Source organism: Coregonus clupeaformis, unplaced genomic scaffold, assembly GCF_020615455.1.
Source record: "Coregonus clupeaformis isolate EN_2021a unplaced genomic scaffold, ASM2061545v1 scaf0871, whole genome shotgun sequence".
NCBI lineage: Eukaryota > Metazoa > Chordata > Actinopteri > Salmoniformes > Salmonidae > Coregonus > Coregonus clupeaformis.
Genome location: NW_025534325.1, coordinates 77,195 through 93,205, shown reverse-complemented (window position 1 = coordinate 93,205; position 16,011 = coordinate 77,195). Strand labels below are relative to the sequence as shown.

The window sequence follows — 16,011 nt, the reverse complement described above, 5'->3', positions numbered from 1 at the left end:
TCAAGTGGAAACAGCGTGGAGACGATGCCTAGGCAAATCCAGTCCTCCTCTGCCTTGAAAATTAAATTACAGACATGCTGGTGGAACGAGAGAGAGGTGGGAGGGGGGAGAGCGAGGGGAGAAAGAGAGAAAGTGGGGATATTGCAGTGACTGAGATGGAGCAGCTTATCAGAGGGCATGTGCTGGGGTTAATGGACACGCTGAGGTTCATTGAGAGTTCTGATAAACATCCTCAGAGTGCAGGACTCAGAGGGCAGAGCAGGGAACCTGCAGCAAAGCCTCTGCTTCCTCTCCTCCTTACAATGGAGCGATCCCATTAGAGATACTGGAGCCAGGGAGTCTCTCACAGACCACTGAACACTTGGGTGACTTCTTGGATCCTTCCTACTCTTTAAGAAGGCATAAATGTCCACTATTCTCAGTTTTCTTTTTAAATTTTCGACTGAATTCCTACCCTGAGAGTCTTTATGCCAATGAATGCAGTACACAAGTTCAATTGGTGTGTGTGTGTGTGTGTGTGTGTACCTGCAGGAGCTCCGACCCAGGCCAGGCCCAGCACCCCGTCATCAAAGTCCCTGTCGCTGAAGACGTAGGCCAGGCAGTAGTCGTCATGGTTCTGTTCTGAGTTGAGCTCCAGGAACTTCTCCACCCCGATGTTAGCGAAGCGGAACGGATTGGTGTTGTCCCGCTCATCACTGGTCGTGTTTATCTGAATAGATAGAGAGGAATGGGCTCACTGAATAGGTCATGAGCAGGTAATCACACATACACGCTTATGCACACGTACACTACCAGTCAAAAGTTTGGACACACCTACTCATTCAAGGGTTTTTCTTTATTCTTTACATTGTAGAATAATAGTGAAGACGTCAAAACTATGAAATAGCACATATGGAATTCATGTAGTAACCAAAAAGTATTAAACAAATCAAAATATATTTTATATTTGAGATTCTTCAAATAGCCACCCTTTGCCTTGATGACAGCTTTGCACACTCTTGGCATTCTCTCAACCAGCTTCATGAGGTAGTCACCTGGAATGCATTTCAATTAACAGGTGTGCCTTCTTAAAAGTTAATTTGTGGAATTTCTTTCCTTCTTAATGCGTTTGAGCCAATCAGTTGTGTTGTGACAAGGTAGGGGGGGGGGTATACAGTCCATATTATGGCAAGTACAGCTCAAATAAGCAAAGAGAAACGGCAGTCCATCATTACTTTAAGACATGAAGGTCAATATGGAAAATGTCAAGAACTTTTAAAGTTTCTTCAAGTGCAGTCGCAAAAACCATCAAGCGCAATGATGAAACTGGCTCTCATGAGGACCACCACAGGAAAGGAAGACCCAGAGTTACCTCTGCCGCAGAGGACAAGTTCATTAGAGTTACAAGCCTCAGAAATTGCAGCACAAATAAATGCTTCACAGAGTTCAAGTCACAGACACATCTCAACATCAACTGTTCAGAGGGGACTGTGTGAATCAGGCCTTCATGGTCGATTGCTGCAAAGAAACCACTACTAAAGGACACCAATAAGAAGAAGAGACCTGCTTGGGCCAAGTAACACGAGCAATGGACATTAGACCGGTGGAAATGTGTCCAGCAGCTCTCGCGCTGTCTGACAGATTTTCAGCTCAAAGGCTCTGTATCTGTATGCTGTAGGCATGTGATAAATAAGATATGCCTACATAACGAATATACTGTACACAAGTGCCAATTTAATTCCACTAAATTAAGCAAGTTAACCTATAGACCGATACATTTATTTCCATCGACTGGTATTTCCATCAATGAATAGCCTAAAAAGCATTATTTCGCAACAGGATTTTTCTTCTTCTCCCGGACAATTGACCAGCGCCAATTTTATTTATCAGCTTTACCATTTTTTTTATTGGCCAAAAGCAGGCTATTATTGGCTAACAGAAACCCCCCACCACACACACACGAGATAGGGGAACAGACTGGAGCTCTGTTGGGAGGGCCTACAGTGACAGGTCCCTGGGGTATTGGAGAATTGACTTCACACATAAAGGCCACTGTGTCTACATCACTATAATCATCGCTAAAGGTAACTATGCTAATGTGTGTTTGAAGAGAGAGTGGGAAAAGGCTTTAGACAGATAGAGAAATTATTCTCCTTAAAAAGTTGCCAGCTCCTTGGCCCCAGAGAAACCTTTTGTGAGAGTTGTTTTGAATTGATTTTGGAATGGGGCCCAGAGCTCCCTACTTTAAATGGCAGCTGGTGTTCACCTGAGGATTTTAAGGATTTATTAGGTCTCTTGGAGTGTGGTGGAATACTGATGAGTGAGGCAAATAGTGGCGCCCACCCACCCACCCCCAGGCCTGAACACAAATAAACTCACCCTGATCCTTTTGACCATGAAGCTGATGTTGCGGATGCCCATGAAGTCAGTACCCTGGTAGATAGAGTCAATGGCCTTTACATGGCTGGAGATCTAGAGAATAAAACAGTTACCATTAGATTATGAGAACTGTGGAACAACTGCACTGCAGAGAGAACATCAGATAAATCATAGCATGACATTAAAGACATGACATGTCTGTTACCCCACCAATGAACACATTCAAAATATCTCTAATTACAGAATCACTGTGTTCAGCCTATTGAAATCAATCTGTTGAAGATTTGCTCCACACTGTCCAGCCCATCCTTTAAACAAGCCTCTAGTCTCAGAGCTAAACAGCTATCATAACGAACACATTTACTTCTTCATTATACTGAACCTTTGTCTTTATCTCACCTATGGAGAGAGTGAGTGTCCACAGAAATTACATTTTAATCAGCTTGTCTCTCCTTTAACTGGACCCTCTACTGTGGAAGGCAGCATTTCATCTGCATCTGATTCATTAGACTATAGAACTCAGTCAGGAGGAACAAGTCTGCCCTGCTGGGCTGGTTGGCTGAAGGAAGCCAACAACAACTGATCAGACCCACAGACAAACACTATTCTGTTTGTAATCGATTTATCCTGCCGGAACTAAAGGGCAGGCCCTGATTTCCCCCCTGCCGAATGACTCAGAGTGTGTGTGTGTGTATTAGGGTCGACTGAGATTTCTTTAGTTGAGCAGTCGCAAATTGATAAAAAAATGTAATGGTGCACAAGACACCTGCCTGAATCGCGCCATACTCAGTGGACTACTCCATTGGCACAGTCCATCTCTCTAAGACATGTGCTACTGAAATTGTAAATGGCTATATTATGTAAGAATAATGGTGCAACACTAATAAATTAAATCATATTATATGCGCTTTCTACCGCAATGGATAGTGGTCGTTGTCCACGGTTCTGAAACGTAATCTTCAGTGCGCCGTTGAATTGGTGCCTTTTCCTATATGTTGCTATGTGCATGATAGCAACATTAACCAGCATATTGGTGTTGAGAACAATGTGACGGAGGCAGCAGCGGAGTGAGGAGACGGGGAAACAGCCCTTGCCTTAATTGAGGAGAGAGGAAACCAACTTAATTAGGTCTATCATAAATAACCTAACTGTTAAACGTGCCTGGCTTTATAAATTGTCCATTTAATATATATCTACAGAAATAAGACAGATCCTGCTTCTGTTGCCAGTTTGAGTGTTTGTTTAATAGCCTACTGATTCCGTGAGCACCAAGCATCACACAACTGCAAAATGTCATATAACGCAAATATTTTATCTTTGCTATGCTGTAATAAAGGCTTTGAAACTTTTTTTTTCATTGTAAGTAATACCAGAGTCTGTTATATTGTAATCTAACAGCACCTGTTTGTCACACATAAAATGCACGCAGCTCTCGCTCCTATACCCTCCTTTTTCTTGATTTCCTTCTTCTTATTATAATTATTATTATGACTATTATGTATCAATCAATCAATCATTCATTCGTTCATGTCATCACACAGCATACGAGTCATTCATGCTTTGAAATGCAATCAAGCATTTTAGTTTTTAAATCATTTAACAAAGGGAGCGTTGGATAATTAGCCTAAACATTAAACAAACCGGAATTCACGAATGCATTAAACTGTTTTTAGTCTTTGCTGTAATAAAGGCTTTATATATTTATTTTTCTTATTTTTCTTAGTTAGAACAGACTCTCTGTTACATTTATAATTTATTTAGTGTTGTTTACACTGTTCCAAATGGTCAGAAATAAATTATAATATTGTAATCTAACAGCACTTGTTTGGCACACAATACTCATGCAGCGCTTGCTACTATACCCTCCTTTATCTTGATCTCCAATCTTTTCCACAACTAAGTCAAATGTCTTCCACACATCTGACTTCCCCTTTCCCTCCTGAGCAACCAGTAAACATTTGGCCGTTTTTCACGTCCTCCGCATCCATTTTGCTGTCGACATTACTGTGTTCGGAGTTTGTTATAACCAATTTATTGATGTGATTATGATAGGCTATAGGTCAGGCCCTATTGATCACGTGCATGCACTGCATACATGTTTTACATAAAGAGAGCAAGGGTTGAGGGAATAGGGAATGTTTTTCCTAAACAAATTAGGTATTTCGGTTACAGAACCAGTCAGAAACAAGTAAGAAACAAAATGGCTGTAATTATGTTGCAGCTTCAGCACAGACAGCGCGATAAACACTTGCTGTGCTGTGGTGCCTGTTCGCTGCAGCAGGGAGGAGAGAGACAACGTGCACCAGTCACACAGGCACTCACTGTCATTTCATTTTAACACAGCGTGGCCATCGGGCTCCCTTCTTGAGTCATTTGTGTGTCTTAATTATTTCATCAAACAGTGAGCTTAAAGCATCAGACAAGCTCAGTGCATATAGTTGATTTTATTCAAACACATAGGGTGTGTCTATATATGGAAAAATACATGTTTCAAAATGTAGACCAATAGATTAATTGAAAGAACAGATGACTCTCGGTCAACCAATATTTTTTTTTGTCTGGGATGCCCTAGTGTGTGTACACCCTCAGTACCTGTGCGATGACTGCCTCTCTGGTGCCGTAGTACTTGAAGAAGAGGTGGTCAGTCTGGATGAAGAGCTGGCAGGTGTTCTTCTCTATCTGAGCTGCTCTCTTCTTCCTCAGGATCACTGGACCATGTTCATGGGACCTCTCCTCCTCCACCACACTGTTGGGCTCCTGCAGAGACAACAACCAGAGGAACAACTACCATTAGTCAACTAGGAGGGAGAGATGAATGTGAGGGAGAGTGAGGTGGAAAGAGGGGAGCTGGAAGAAGAGAGATAGGGGAGCTAGATCAAGAGTGGAATGTGGAAGGTAGAAAAAAAAAATCCCATGTGGAGATGTGGAGAAAGAGGGCCCTGACTTCTGAAGGGAGTAGGGAGAGGTCTTCCAGAACATGGGGAAACATTTCCGGACACACCCCTGGTCTGGTCTAACTCATCCCCTGAGAGAGAACACTAACACCTCACCCTGCCGGATGATCTGTGACATCACTCTACTCAGTCATCCACAGAGCTGAAAGGGATAAGAACCCAGGAACAATAACAGGAATCTGGCTCTAGGTACAGCTCCAATAACAAGTCGGACTTAATCACTTCCATGTTTCCTTATCATGCTAATCGTGCTTACTGTTATTTTACCATGGAGCAAGAAGATGTGAGGTGGTATTTATTGGGATTCAAGAACTAAAGGGAAAACTGATAACACCAATCACAACTTGGTAATAAAATGGGTTGCGCAGTACTGGTTTTCCACAGCATGCCTGTGGATGCAATATCGACTATACAGATGGTGTGTATGTGCTATGTTTGTATGGTCCTCCAGTACTGTCTACAGAATATGTAAGTGATTGTATAGTAGTGGTGAGTGCTGTATAGCTACAGTGAGGGGAAAAAGTATTTGATCCCCTGCTGATTTTGTAAGTTTGCCCACTGACAAATAAATGATCAGTCTATAATTTTAATGGTAGGTTTATTTGAACAGTGAGAGACAGAATAAATAAAAAAATTCCAGAAAAACGCATGGCAAAAATGTTCTAAGTTGATTTGCATTTTAATGAAGGAAATAAGTATTTGACCCCCTCTCAATCAGAAAGATTTCTGGCTCCCAGGTGTCTTTTATGCCGGTAACGAGCTGAGATTAGGAGCACACTCTTAAAGGGAGTGCTCCTAATCTCAGCTTGTTACCTGTATAAAAGACACCTGTCCACAGAAGCAATCAATCAGATTCCAAACTCTCCACCATGGCCAAGACCAAAGAGCTCTCCAAGGATGTCAGGGACAAGATTGTAGACCTACACAAGGCTGGAATGGGCTACAAGACCATCACCAAGCAGCTTGGTGAGAAGGTGACAACAGTTGGTGCGATTATTCGCAAATAGAAGAAACAAAAGCACTGTCAATCTCCCTCGGCCTGGGGCTCCATGCAAGATCTCACCTCGTGGAGTTGCAATGATCATGAGAACGGTGAGGAATCAGCCCAGAACTACACGGGAGGATCTTGTCAATGATCTCAAAGCAGCTGGGACCATAGTCACCAAGAAAACAATTGGTAACACACTACGCCGTGAAGGACTGAAATCCTGCAGCGCCCGCAAGGTCCCCCTGCTCAAGAAAGCACATATACAAGCCAGTCTGAAGTTTGTCAATGAACATCTGAATGATTCAGAGGAGAACTGGGTGAAAGTGTTGTGGTCAGATGAGACCAAAATCGAGCTCTTTGGCATCAACTCAACTCGCCGTGTTTGGAGGAGGAGGAATGCTGCCTATGACCCCAAGAACACCATCCCCACCGTCAAACATGGAGGTGGAAACATTATGCTTTGGGGGTGTTTTTCTGCTAAGGGGACAGGACAACTTCACCGCATCAAAGGGACGATGGACGGGGCAATGTACCGTCAAATCTTGGGTGAGAACCTCCTTCCCTCAGCCAGGGCATTGAAAATGGGTCGTGGATGGGTATTCCAGCATGACATTGACCCAAAACACACGGCCAAGGCAACAAAGGAGTGGCTCAAGAAGAAGCACATTAAGGTCCTGGAGTGGCCTAGCCAGTCTCCAGACCTTAATCCCATAGAAAATCTGTGGAGGGAGCTGAAGGTTCGATTTGCCAAACGTCAGGCTCGAAACCTTAATGACTTGGAGAAGATCTGCAAAGAGGAGTGGGACAAAATCCCTCCTGAGATGTGTGCAAACCTGGTGGCCAACTACAAGAAACGTCTGACCTCTGTGATTGCCAACAAGGGTTTTGCCACCAAGTACTAAGTCATGTTTTGCAGAGGGGTCAAATACTTATTTCCCTCATTAAAATGCAGATCAATTTATAACATTTTTGACATGCCTTTTTCTGGATATTTTTTTGTTATTCTGTCTCTCACTGTTCAAATAAACCTACCACAAAAATTATAGACTGATCATGTCTTTGTCAGTGGGCAAACGTACAAAATCAGCAGGGGATCAAATACTTTTTTCCCTCACTGTATAGGGTTGGTTTCACAGTGGGGTGTTATCAGCTCACCTTGAGAGGCTCCTCCATAGCTGAGGCCTGGTACTTCTTCATCCTTTCAAACACTGAGTGGTCAGCACAGCCTCCCTCTGAGCCATACTTATGAGGGTAATCTGGGAGGAGAAGAGGAAACCATCAATATGAGCTCAACCATATTAGCAGTAATATTGGTTCTCTCAGCTTTAGGCTAAACCTGTTTAGAAGGGGAAAGAAAAAGGTTGTACACGAAGCCATAGTGTTGCCTCATTTACTCTATGCAAGGCCCTCTAAAACATACCAGTATAACCTTATTATCCCTAGCAGCAACAACTCATTCACCTGAGGGTGGTGATATCTTTCAGAGCATTAAATGTCTGTTCATTAGGACAGAAAGAAGCTGTAGTTAATCTCTCTCTCTCTCTCTGTGTATGTGTAACAAGGCCTAACACACAGACTGTCTACGCCAGGGGTGTCAAACGTCCGGCCCGCAAACGGGTTTAATCCGGCCCGCGAGATGATTTTGAAAAAAAATAAAGTAATTTTTTTTTTTACAAAAATAAATACAAAATTGTAAAGTATAAAAATGCGCAGCAATTTTTCAATAAAATAAACTGCTGTTCCAATTGCGTCCACTGGATGGCGCAATAGCAATTGTGTTAAGCAAGCAAACTGTTTATACCGGGGCAGAGCAAGTAGGTCAAGCACGTGTTTTGCCCGCGATATTTATTACGGCCTCTACTTTTAACATTATGTGCTTTGGCACCCTAATTGACCCAATATGTCTCTGTCAAAAAAGAGAAAAGTGGACGCAGAGTGCAGAGTGTTCCAAGAAAAATGGTCATCCTATTTATTCATGGAATTGAATGGGAAAGCTGTATGTTTGGTGTGTTCAGAGCATGTTGCAGTGCTGAAAGAATATAACCTTCGTCGCCACTATGTGAGTCTTCATGCCGACAAATATGACAACTTTCAAGGACAGCGGAGATGAGAGAAGGTGAATGAACTGTTGGCGGGTCTGAAGAAACAGCAGTCTGTGTTTACTCACAGCCGAGACATCAGTGACGCTGCAGTGAAAGCTAGCTACCTCATTGCTAATGAAATCGCAGTGGCTTCAAAACCATTTAGTGAGGGTGAATTTGTAAAAACATGCATGATGAAGGCAGCGGAGATTGTGTGCCCTGAAAAGCGGCAGGCTTTTGCAAATATCAGCCTGACAAGAAACAGTTGCAGACAGGATTTCCGATCTTTCAGTGGATTTGGACATCCAGTTGAAGCAAAAAGTAAAGTCATTTATTGCGTTTTCGGTTGCAATTGATGAAAGCACGGACATTACAGATGTTGCACAACTGGCCATTTTCATCCGCGGAGTTGATGACACATTGACCGTCACCGAGGAGTTCGTGGAGTTGGTGCCGATGACAGATACAACGACAGCAGCTGATATTTTTACCGCACTCGTCGGCGCGCTGGACAGGGTCGGAGTGGACTGGTCCCGCGCTGTCAGCCTGGCTACAGATGGTGCGCCCTCAATGATCGGGAAAAAAGCAGGCGTTGTGACAAAGTTCAGAGAGAAAGTGCAATCTGCAAATGGAGGACGTGATTTTTTGACTTTTCACTGTATTTTGCACCAGGAGGCTTTGTGTTGCAAGTCATTAAAGATGGATACCGTCATGAAGGTAGTCATCCAAACTGTTAATTTCATCCGATCCAGAAGCCTGAATCACCGTCAGTTTGACAGCCTTCTCAGAGAGAAAGACCACATCTATGGCCTGCCATACCACACTGAGGTAAGATGGTTAAGCCGAGGTGCTGTGCTGAGGCGTTTCTTTGATTTACGAGAAGAAATTGAACAGTTCATGGAAGAAAAGGGCAAACCAGTGTTAGAATTTCATTCCGCAGAATGGATGCAGGACCTTGCATTTATGGTGGATGTTACAGAGCACCTGAATAACTTGAACAAACAGCTGCAAGGGCGCAACAAAGTTGTCACGCAGTATTATGACAGCATACGTTCTTTCAAGTTGAAGCTGTCATTGTGGGAGACGCAACTTGCCGGTGGTGATGCAGCTCACTTCCCCTGTCTGAAAAATGTGTGCGCGACCCAACATGTGGCAGACATGAAGCGGTTCAAAGATAAAATAACGGGACTGTTACGGGAGTTTGAGCAACGCTTTCAGATTTATGTTTATATGTTTTTATGTTGATGTGCTATTGTTTTTAATTGATTTTATTTTATTTGTATATTTAACCTATTCTTGACTCTGTGGTTCTTGCACTTGTTTGGGGAACAGGATTTCATTATTTTTATCTACATTTCTGCCTGAGAAATGACACCCTGATATAGTTCTGTGATCTGTGATATACTTCTGTGAATCACTGAGGCATTGTGTGTTTGTGTGTTCTTTGTCCTCAGAACTTTCAAATAACTTGAGGTGTTTTATGATTAATAGTGATGTTGTGCTTTTGGACACTGTCCTCAGGCTCCAGCTTTATGTTTATATGTTTTTATGTTAATGTGCTATTGTTTTTAATTGTTTTTATTTTATTTGTATATTTAACCTATTCTTGACTCTGTGGTTCTTGCACTTGTTTGGGGAACAGGATTTCATTATTTTTATCTACATTTCTGCCTGAGAAATGACACCCTGATATAGTTCTGTGATCTGTGAAACAGTTCTGTTAATCACTGAGGCATTGTGTGTTTGTGTGTTCTTTGTCCTCAGAACTTTCAAATAACTTGAGGTGTTTTATGATTAATAGTGATGTTGTGCTTTTGGACACTGTCCTCAGGCTCCAGCTTTATGTTTATATGTTTTTATGTTGATGTGCTATTGTTTTTAATTGATTTTATTTTATTTGTATATTTAACCTATTCTTGACTCTGTGGTTCTTGCACTTGTTTGGGGAACAGGATTTCATTATTTTTATCTACATTTCTGCCTGAGAAATGACACCCTGATATAGTTCTGTGATCTGTGAAACAGTTCTGTTAATCACTGAGGCATTGTGTGTTTGTGTGTTCTTTTTCTTTAGAATTTTCAAATAAACTTGACGTGTTTTATGATTAATAGTGATGTTGTGCTTGTACTATTTTGGACACACTGTCCTCAGGCTCCAGCTTTATGTTGTATGTTGATCGTATTAAAACAAAGAAAACAATCTGAAGTTGTTGTTTTTAACTTATATATACCATGATTTTTCCGGTCCGGCCCACTTGGGAATAGATTTTCCTCCATGTGGCCCCTGAGCTAAAATGAGTTTGACACCCCTGGTCTACGCTAACTGAAAGTATAATCCTCTGTTCACCGCTGGCGTCTCCTTCTCCAGGCTGGAAAGAAAGCAGTCTTCCTCCCAAATGACATGTCACTGACTCACTCACTGCTCGACTTTCCTCTACCTTCCTCTGCCAGAGGCTCTGAAAAACACCAGACTCAATAAGGAGCAACAACACTACTTGCAACTACAGTATCCAGAAAAGTCCAATATTCAGCAATACACTTTCACAATTACTAACACAGATCAATGTCAAAGAATGGTCTGAGATACCACAGAGTCTGCCACAGAGTCCAGAATTAAACCTACATCTAAGCAGTGATCGTATCCTTGCCCTCTGCTGAGAAATGATGCCTTTACCCAGAACAACATGTGGTGCTGTGTCCCTCTGTGGACTGGCTGGCTGCTGGAGCATTCCCAATGGGACCAAAGCAGTAAGACAGACACAGAGCTGGGTACTTTACAACCCAGCTAAGATGGTGATCATCAAGAACACCGTTTGTTCACGGGCATCTGCCTAAAGCAGGTGCACAGATCAAGCACATGCACAGATCCAATTTCCTAATAAAAAAGGAACATCATTTTGATTAACGCATCCAATTCAAATCTATTGACTCTGCTCTGATGTCACCCATTGAAGAGCAGCCAGCAAGCAAGTTGGAGAGCACCCTCCTTGTCATCACCATCCTGTTCCTAAATGAGCCAATAAACAAGCAGACAGTCTCACCATAGTACAGAGCGCCCCTGTAGAATGAGCCCAGTGATCCCTATGCAGAACACAGAACTGCACAGTGAAACACTCATGAAAATGAGTAAACCATAGTGACACAGAACTCTTAGCAGAGAGCCATAATTGCCTGTGGAAATCTGCAAACTTGTATAATGGGTTTTTGTAATCTATACTCTTTACCTTCACAGCAGGCTTGAATGCTAATGAACTCCAATTACGGCTGTGTGTTTAGTCAACAGGATACACAGAGCTTTCTACTTCTTCCCTAGTTGGCATTATCTATTCACAGCAAACGACTTCTGTCATCTCTCTGTCTGATGTTGTCAGTCCCTACAGAACAACGCCATGTGTTCCAGGACGAAGACACAGGGTTGGGGACAGGTATGGATGACACACTGGGAGACAGGCAGTCTATTTTGGGTATGCTACTTTTTCCTGGTTAGGTTATGTGGCCATGGAAAACTTCTGACCCTAATTATGCGGGTGACTGGGAGGTAGGCAGAGTAACATATAGGTATGCTGTTTTGGGTTTGGGCAGAGTGTGCTGAACTCAGGGGCCTCAGCCAGGGCTCTCTGGGAATGGGGAATGGTGCAGTGTCAACCAGGCCTGACAGCTCTGTTGCTGTCTAAGCGGGCTGCATAACAGAGCAAGCAGGGTGAGGAGGAAGAGTCGGTATGTGTGTGTGTGTCTCTGTCACTAATGAGGACTCAGGGATAACAGCCATCTCTCCCTCCCCTGGGCAACATGCCCTCCCTACTCCGCCTCAGATACCTGAGACAGGACTTCAAACACAAGCCAGCACAATCCCACACTCAGCACTTTGAATGTTTTAACCTATACACCGCAATACAATAACCCTGAATACACAGAATAACTGAATGCATATGCCATCAATCAGGCTGTTACTGTACAATGTGCTGATAATAAAACATGGATTTGGATCAGATCCTACATCAGGTCAGACTGCTCTGTGATCAGTTCCTAGCAGAGAGATTCTTCCCTCCCCCCAGATAGTAACAAACAGTGAGATGGAGTCAATAACGCTGACTGCACGCTTCAATAGAGGTCTCCTCTCTCCACTGCCACTGCATCTGTTCCCTAATGTACACAACACAGTCGATGCCGCTGCTCTGGTCAATAGCGAAAGCCCCCCTAATTACAACAAAAACACACCAGTAAACACAAGCAATCAATTCTACAACTAGGATCATGTAATTACAGTACATGCATGCGTCTCATTAAAATCAGCACTCTTACATCCATCACAACCAGGGCCACCACAACATACTGGCATGGAAATGGACTCCAAAGACATATTGTAGCGTCTAGTAGTGTAGACTGTAGAAAAACATAACTCAGTACACAGTCCTATTCTTCAAGGCCTTATAGGCATCATGTAGATGTATTGTGAGTGAGACTAAGTCCTCGTGAGTGGTTAGTCCTCAAGTTCCCCCGGCTGAGTCTGGCAGTGCTGGGAGGACACGGCAGAGCTGCTGTTATAAGCCTCCCAAATTAACTTGTCAGTCACCAGCCTGCATGGCGGGAGCAGCAATAGCAACGCCTCTGATTCAAGGAACACACACTCTGCCAGAGGAGATTCATGGAACACACACACTGCCCGAGGAAATTCAAGGAACACACTCTCTGCCGAGGAGATTCAAGGAACACACACTCTGCCCGAGGAGATTCAAGGAACACACACTCTGCCCGAGGAAATTCAAGGAACACACACTCTGCCCGAGGAAATTCAAGGAACACACACTCTGCCCGAGGAAATTCAAGGAACACACACTCTGCCCAAGGAGATTCAAGGAACACACACTCTGCCTGAGGAAATTCAAGGAACACACACTCTGCCCGAGGAAATTCAAGGAACACACACTCTGCCCGAGGAGATTCAAGGAACACACACTCTGCCAGAGGAAATCCAAGGAACACAAACTCTGCCCAGGAGATTCAAGGAACACACTCTGCCCGAGGAGATTCAAGGATCATACTCTGCCCGAGGAAATTCAAGGAACACACACTCTGCCCAGGAAATTCAAGGAACACACACTCTGCCCGAGGAAATTCAAGGAACACACACTCTGCCCAAGGAGATTCAAGGAACACACACTCTGCCCGAGGAAATTCAAGGAACACACACTCTGCCCGAGGAAATTCAAGGAACACACACACACACACACTCAGCTCCCAGAAACACAAACACAGTCCTAAAGAACACGCATCACCGTAATGAACACACACAGTGCCAACGAATACACCTCAAAACTTGAGGAAAACACACTCAGTCCCAAAGAACACAAACTCAGTCCCGACAAAGCCACACACACACTCAGGTCTGCAGCCTACAAGTAAATAGTATACTCAGCCAGCGTTTCACACTCCTCAACCTTCCTACCCTCCTCCTGTCCTCAAACAAATTTGGACAAACAGACATTTTAATTCACACTCTTCGATGGCAGAAAAGTGCCGGGGGAGTTATTTTGGCACTTTATTTTATTTATAGTCGCTTTTTTTAAAGTCAGGGTAAGTGCTGCAGGGCCAGGATGCCGTTCCTCAAAAGCCTGGCCGTACTTACAGCACTATTGACTGACCGCAGTTCATTTGCATTTTGCTTTGCATATCATATGATGAGTCACCACAAAGTGCCACTAGTGGGAAGTCAGGTCAACGGGTTGGAGGAGGAGAGAGTGGGCTCAGGGTCAACCTGTGCCCCGTTGTCAGTTGAGGAGAATGGCTCTGTACTGGACTGACCGGATTGACCGAACAACAAAACATTCTGCCCTGACAATGTATTCTCTATTACCCGACAGAAAGCTGTCATTGTCTCTGCAGTGAATGCCCTCTCATTCAGATGCTAATCAAAAGGCCTTTGCGAACGAGAAGCGAAGAAAGACAAAGTTGTGAAAGCCGGGGTAAATGGGAGTCAGAGTCAGTCACGCCTTTTCATTCTTTATTCCATCCATCCACCATTTGTCCTTCCTCTCTCACCAACACCAGCTTCAACAGGAAAGATGTAGCTCAGTTGATAGAGCATGGCGTTTGCAATGCCAGGGTTGTGGGTTCGATTCCCACGGGGGGCCAGTATAAAAAAATAAAATAATGTATTCACTAACTGTAAGTCGCTCTGGATAAGAGCGTCTGCTAAATGACTAAAATGTCAAATGTAATGTAAAATGAAAGAGAATTCTAAAATTAGGTGCCAGTTTCTTCAAGGAAAAAAGCCTCCGCAACAAAATGAACCTGTTTGAAGTGCGTCTTTGATGTCTTTGAAAACATCCAAGTGCAGACAGGATATCAGTGAGAAGAGACTCATTAATAGGTTGATAAAGACACAGTTTGAATAAAACGGCTGAAACCTGAATGTTACACTGAACAGAATGTGGCGGCAGGTAGCCTAGCGGTTAGAGCTTTGGGCCAGTTACCGAAAGGTCGCTGGTTCGAATCCCCGACCCAACTAGGTGAAAAATCTGCCGATGTGCCCTTGAGCAAGGCACTTAACCCTAATTGCTTCTGTAAGTCGCTCTGGATAAGAGTGTCTGCTAAATTACTAAAATGTAAAAATTTGAATGGAATGAAGTTCTCAAACAGGTCTATTGGAAGATTGTCTTTACCCAGTCCCCTTGTATCAATATGGACTTGATACTTCATTGTGTCACAGGAATGTAGCCAAAGTTAGATTAATAAATGACTCAACTATGTGTAAATGTACAGCTGATAACATGAAAGGCTATGCAAATACAAATATGATGTACCACAAGGAGGCAGTGTGGAGCATGTTAACCCACAGTGGCACAAATGAGATAAGAGAGCTGCCATCAGTGCTCTGACCTGACTTCACATGGCAGCATGACTTGACAGAAAATCTCAATTTGGGGCACCGGCATTCGCTTCATAGATTAGTGAAGGAAAAAATATGAAATGGGGTCCTTCATGTAATGTCTCAGGCAATATGATCTGCTAAGGAAAGAAGAAGAAAGATGTGAAGAACACAAAAGAATGGGTAGGGCATAACTACCTCAAAGCAGGTGCAGTGGCCAAGCCCTGCAGTACTATTGAGGGGTTCAGATGACAGCCTGTCATTGGATATGACACTGAGGGACAGAGAAGCTCTGTTCACACCCTCAGATAAACAGAAAGAGCGGGATGGGAGGAGGAATAGAGGGTGAGAGCTTTCTTGACACCTCATACTGACATAGAAAATGACAAAGAGCGCGAGACAGGGAAGAAATAGAGGGAAAGGAGAAAGAGCGAGAGAGTAGGCCTACATTGTGGAGAAGTAGCATAAGAGAAAGGTTCTCTGATTTCATGCTGGGCTGGTTGTGCCTGTGTGTCAGCAGGCAGGCTGGCTGTGAAAGCCCCACCTGAGGAAGAGAGGGCCAAGCAACACAGGGTGGGCCTCCATGCTGCTTCCTCCCTGCCTGCCTGAAAGGGCTGCTCTCTGGCCTGTACTGGGATGAGTGGGGTCAATGGTCTCTGGAGCTTAGCCCACACCTCAGAATGATCTATAATTGGTGGGCTGGTTGCTAAGGAAGAGGATTCACTCCCTGGCACTGGCATTGGCGTCTCATCCTGATTCCAC

General features: G+C 43.7%; 1 protein-coding gene across 1 annotated transcript in view; it reads right to left on the bottom strand.

Moving 5' to 3' along the window:
* LOC123485820 (disintegrin and metalloproteinase domain-containing protein 10-like) overlaps positions 1 to 16,011 on the bottom strand; it is an 80,929-nt gene that overhangs the window by 6,924 nt on the left and 57,994 nt on the right. Inside the window, exons 5-8 of the mRNA XM_045216953.1 lie at positions 7,456 to 7,556; positions 4,951 to 5,115; positions 2,359 to 2,451; positions 526 to 709 (exon numbers count right to left, since the gene is read on the bottom strand). Coding sequence (XP_045072888.1) covers positions 526 to 709; positions 2,359 to 2,451; positions 4,951 to 5,115; positions 7,456 to 7,556 — 543 coding nt within the window. The remainder of the gene's footprint in view (positions 1 to 525; positions 710 to 2,358; positions 2,452 to 4,950; positions 5,116 to 7,455; positions 7,557 to 16,011) is intronic.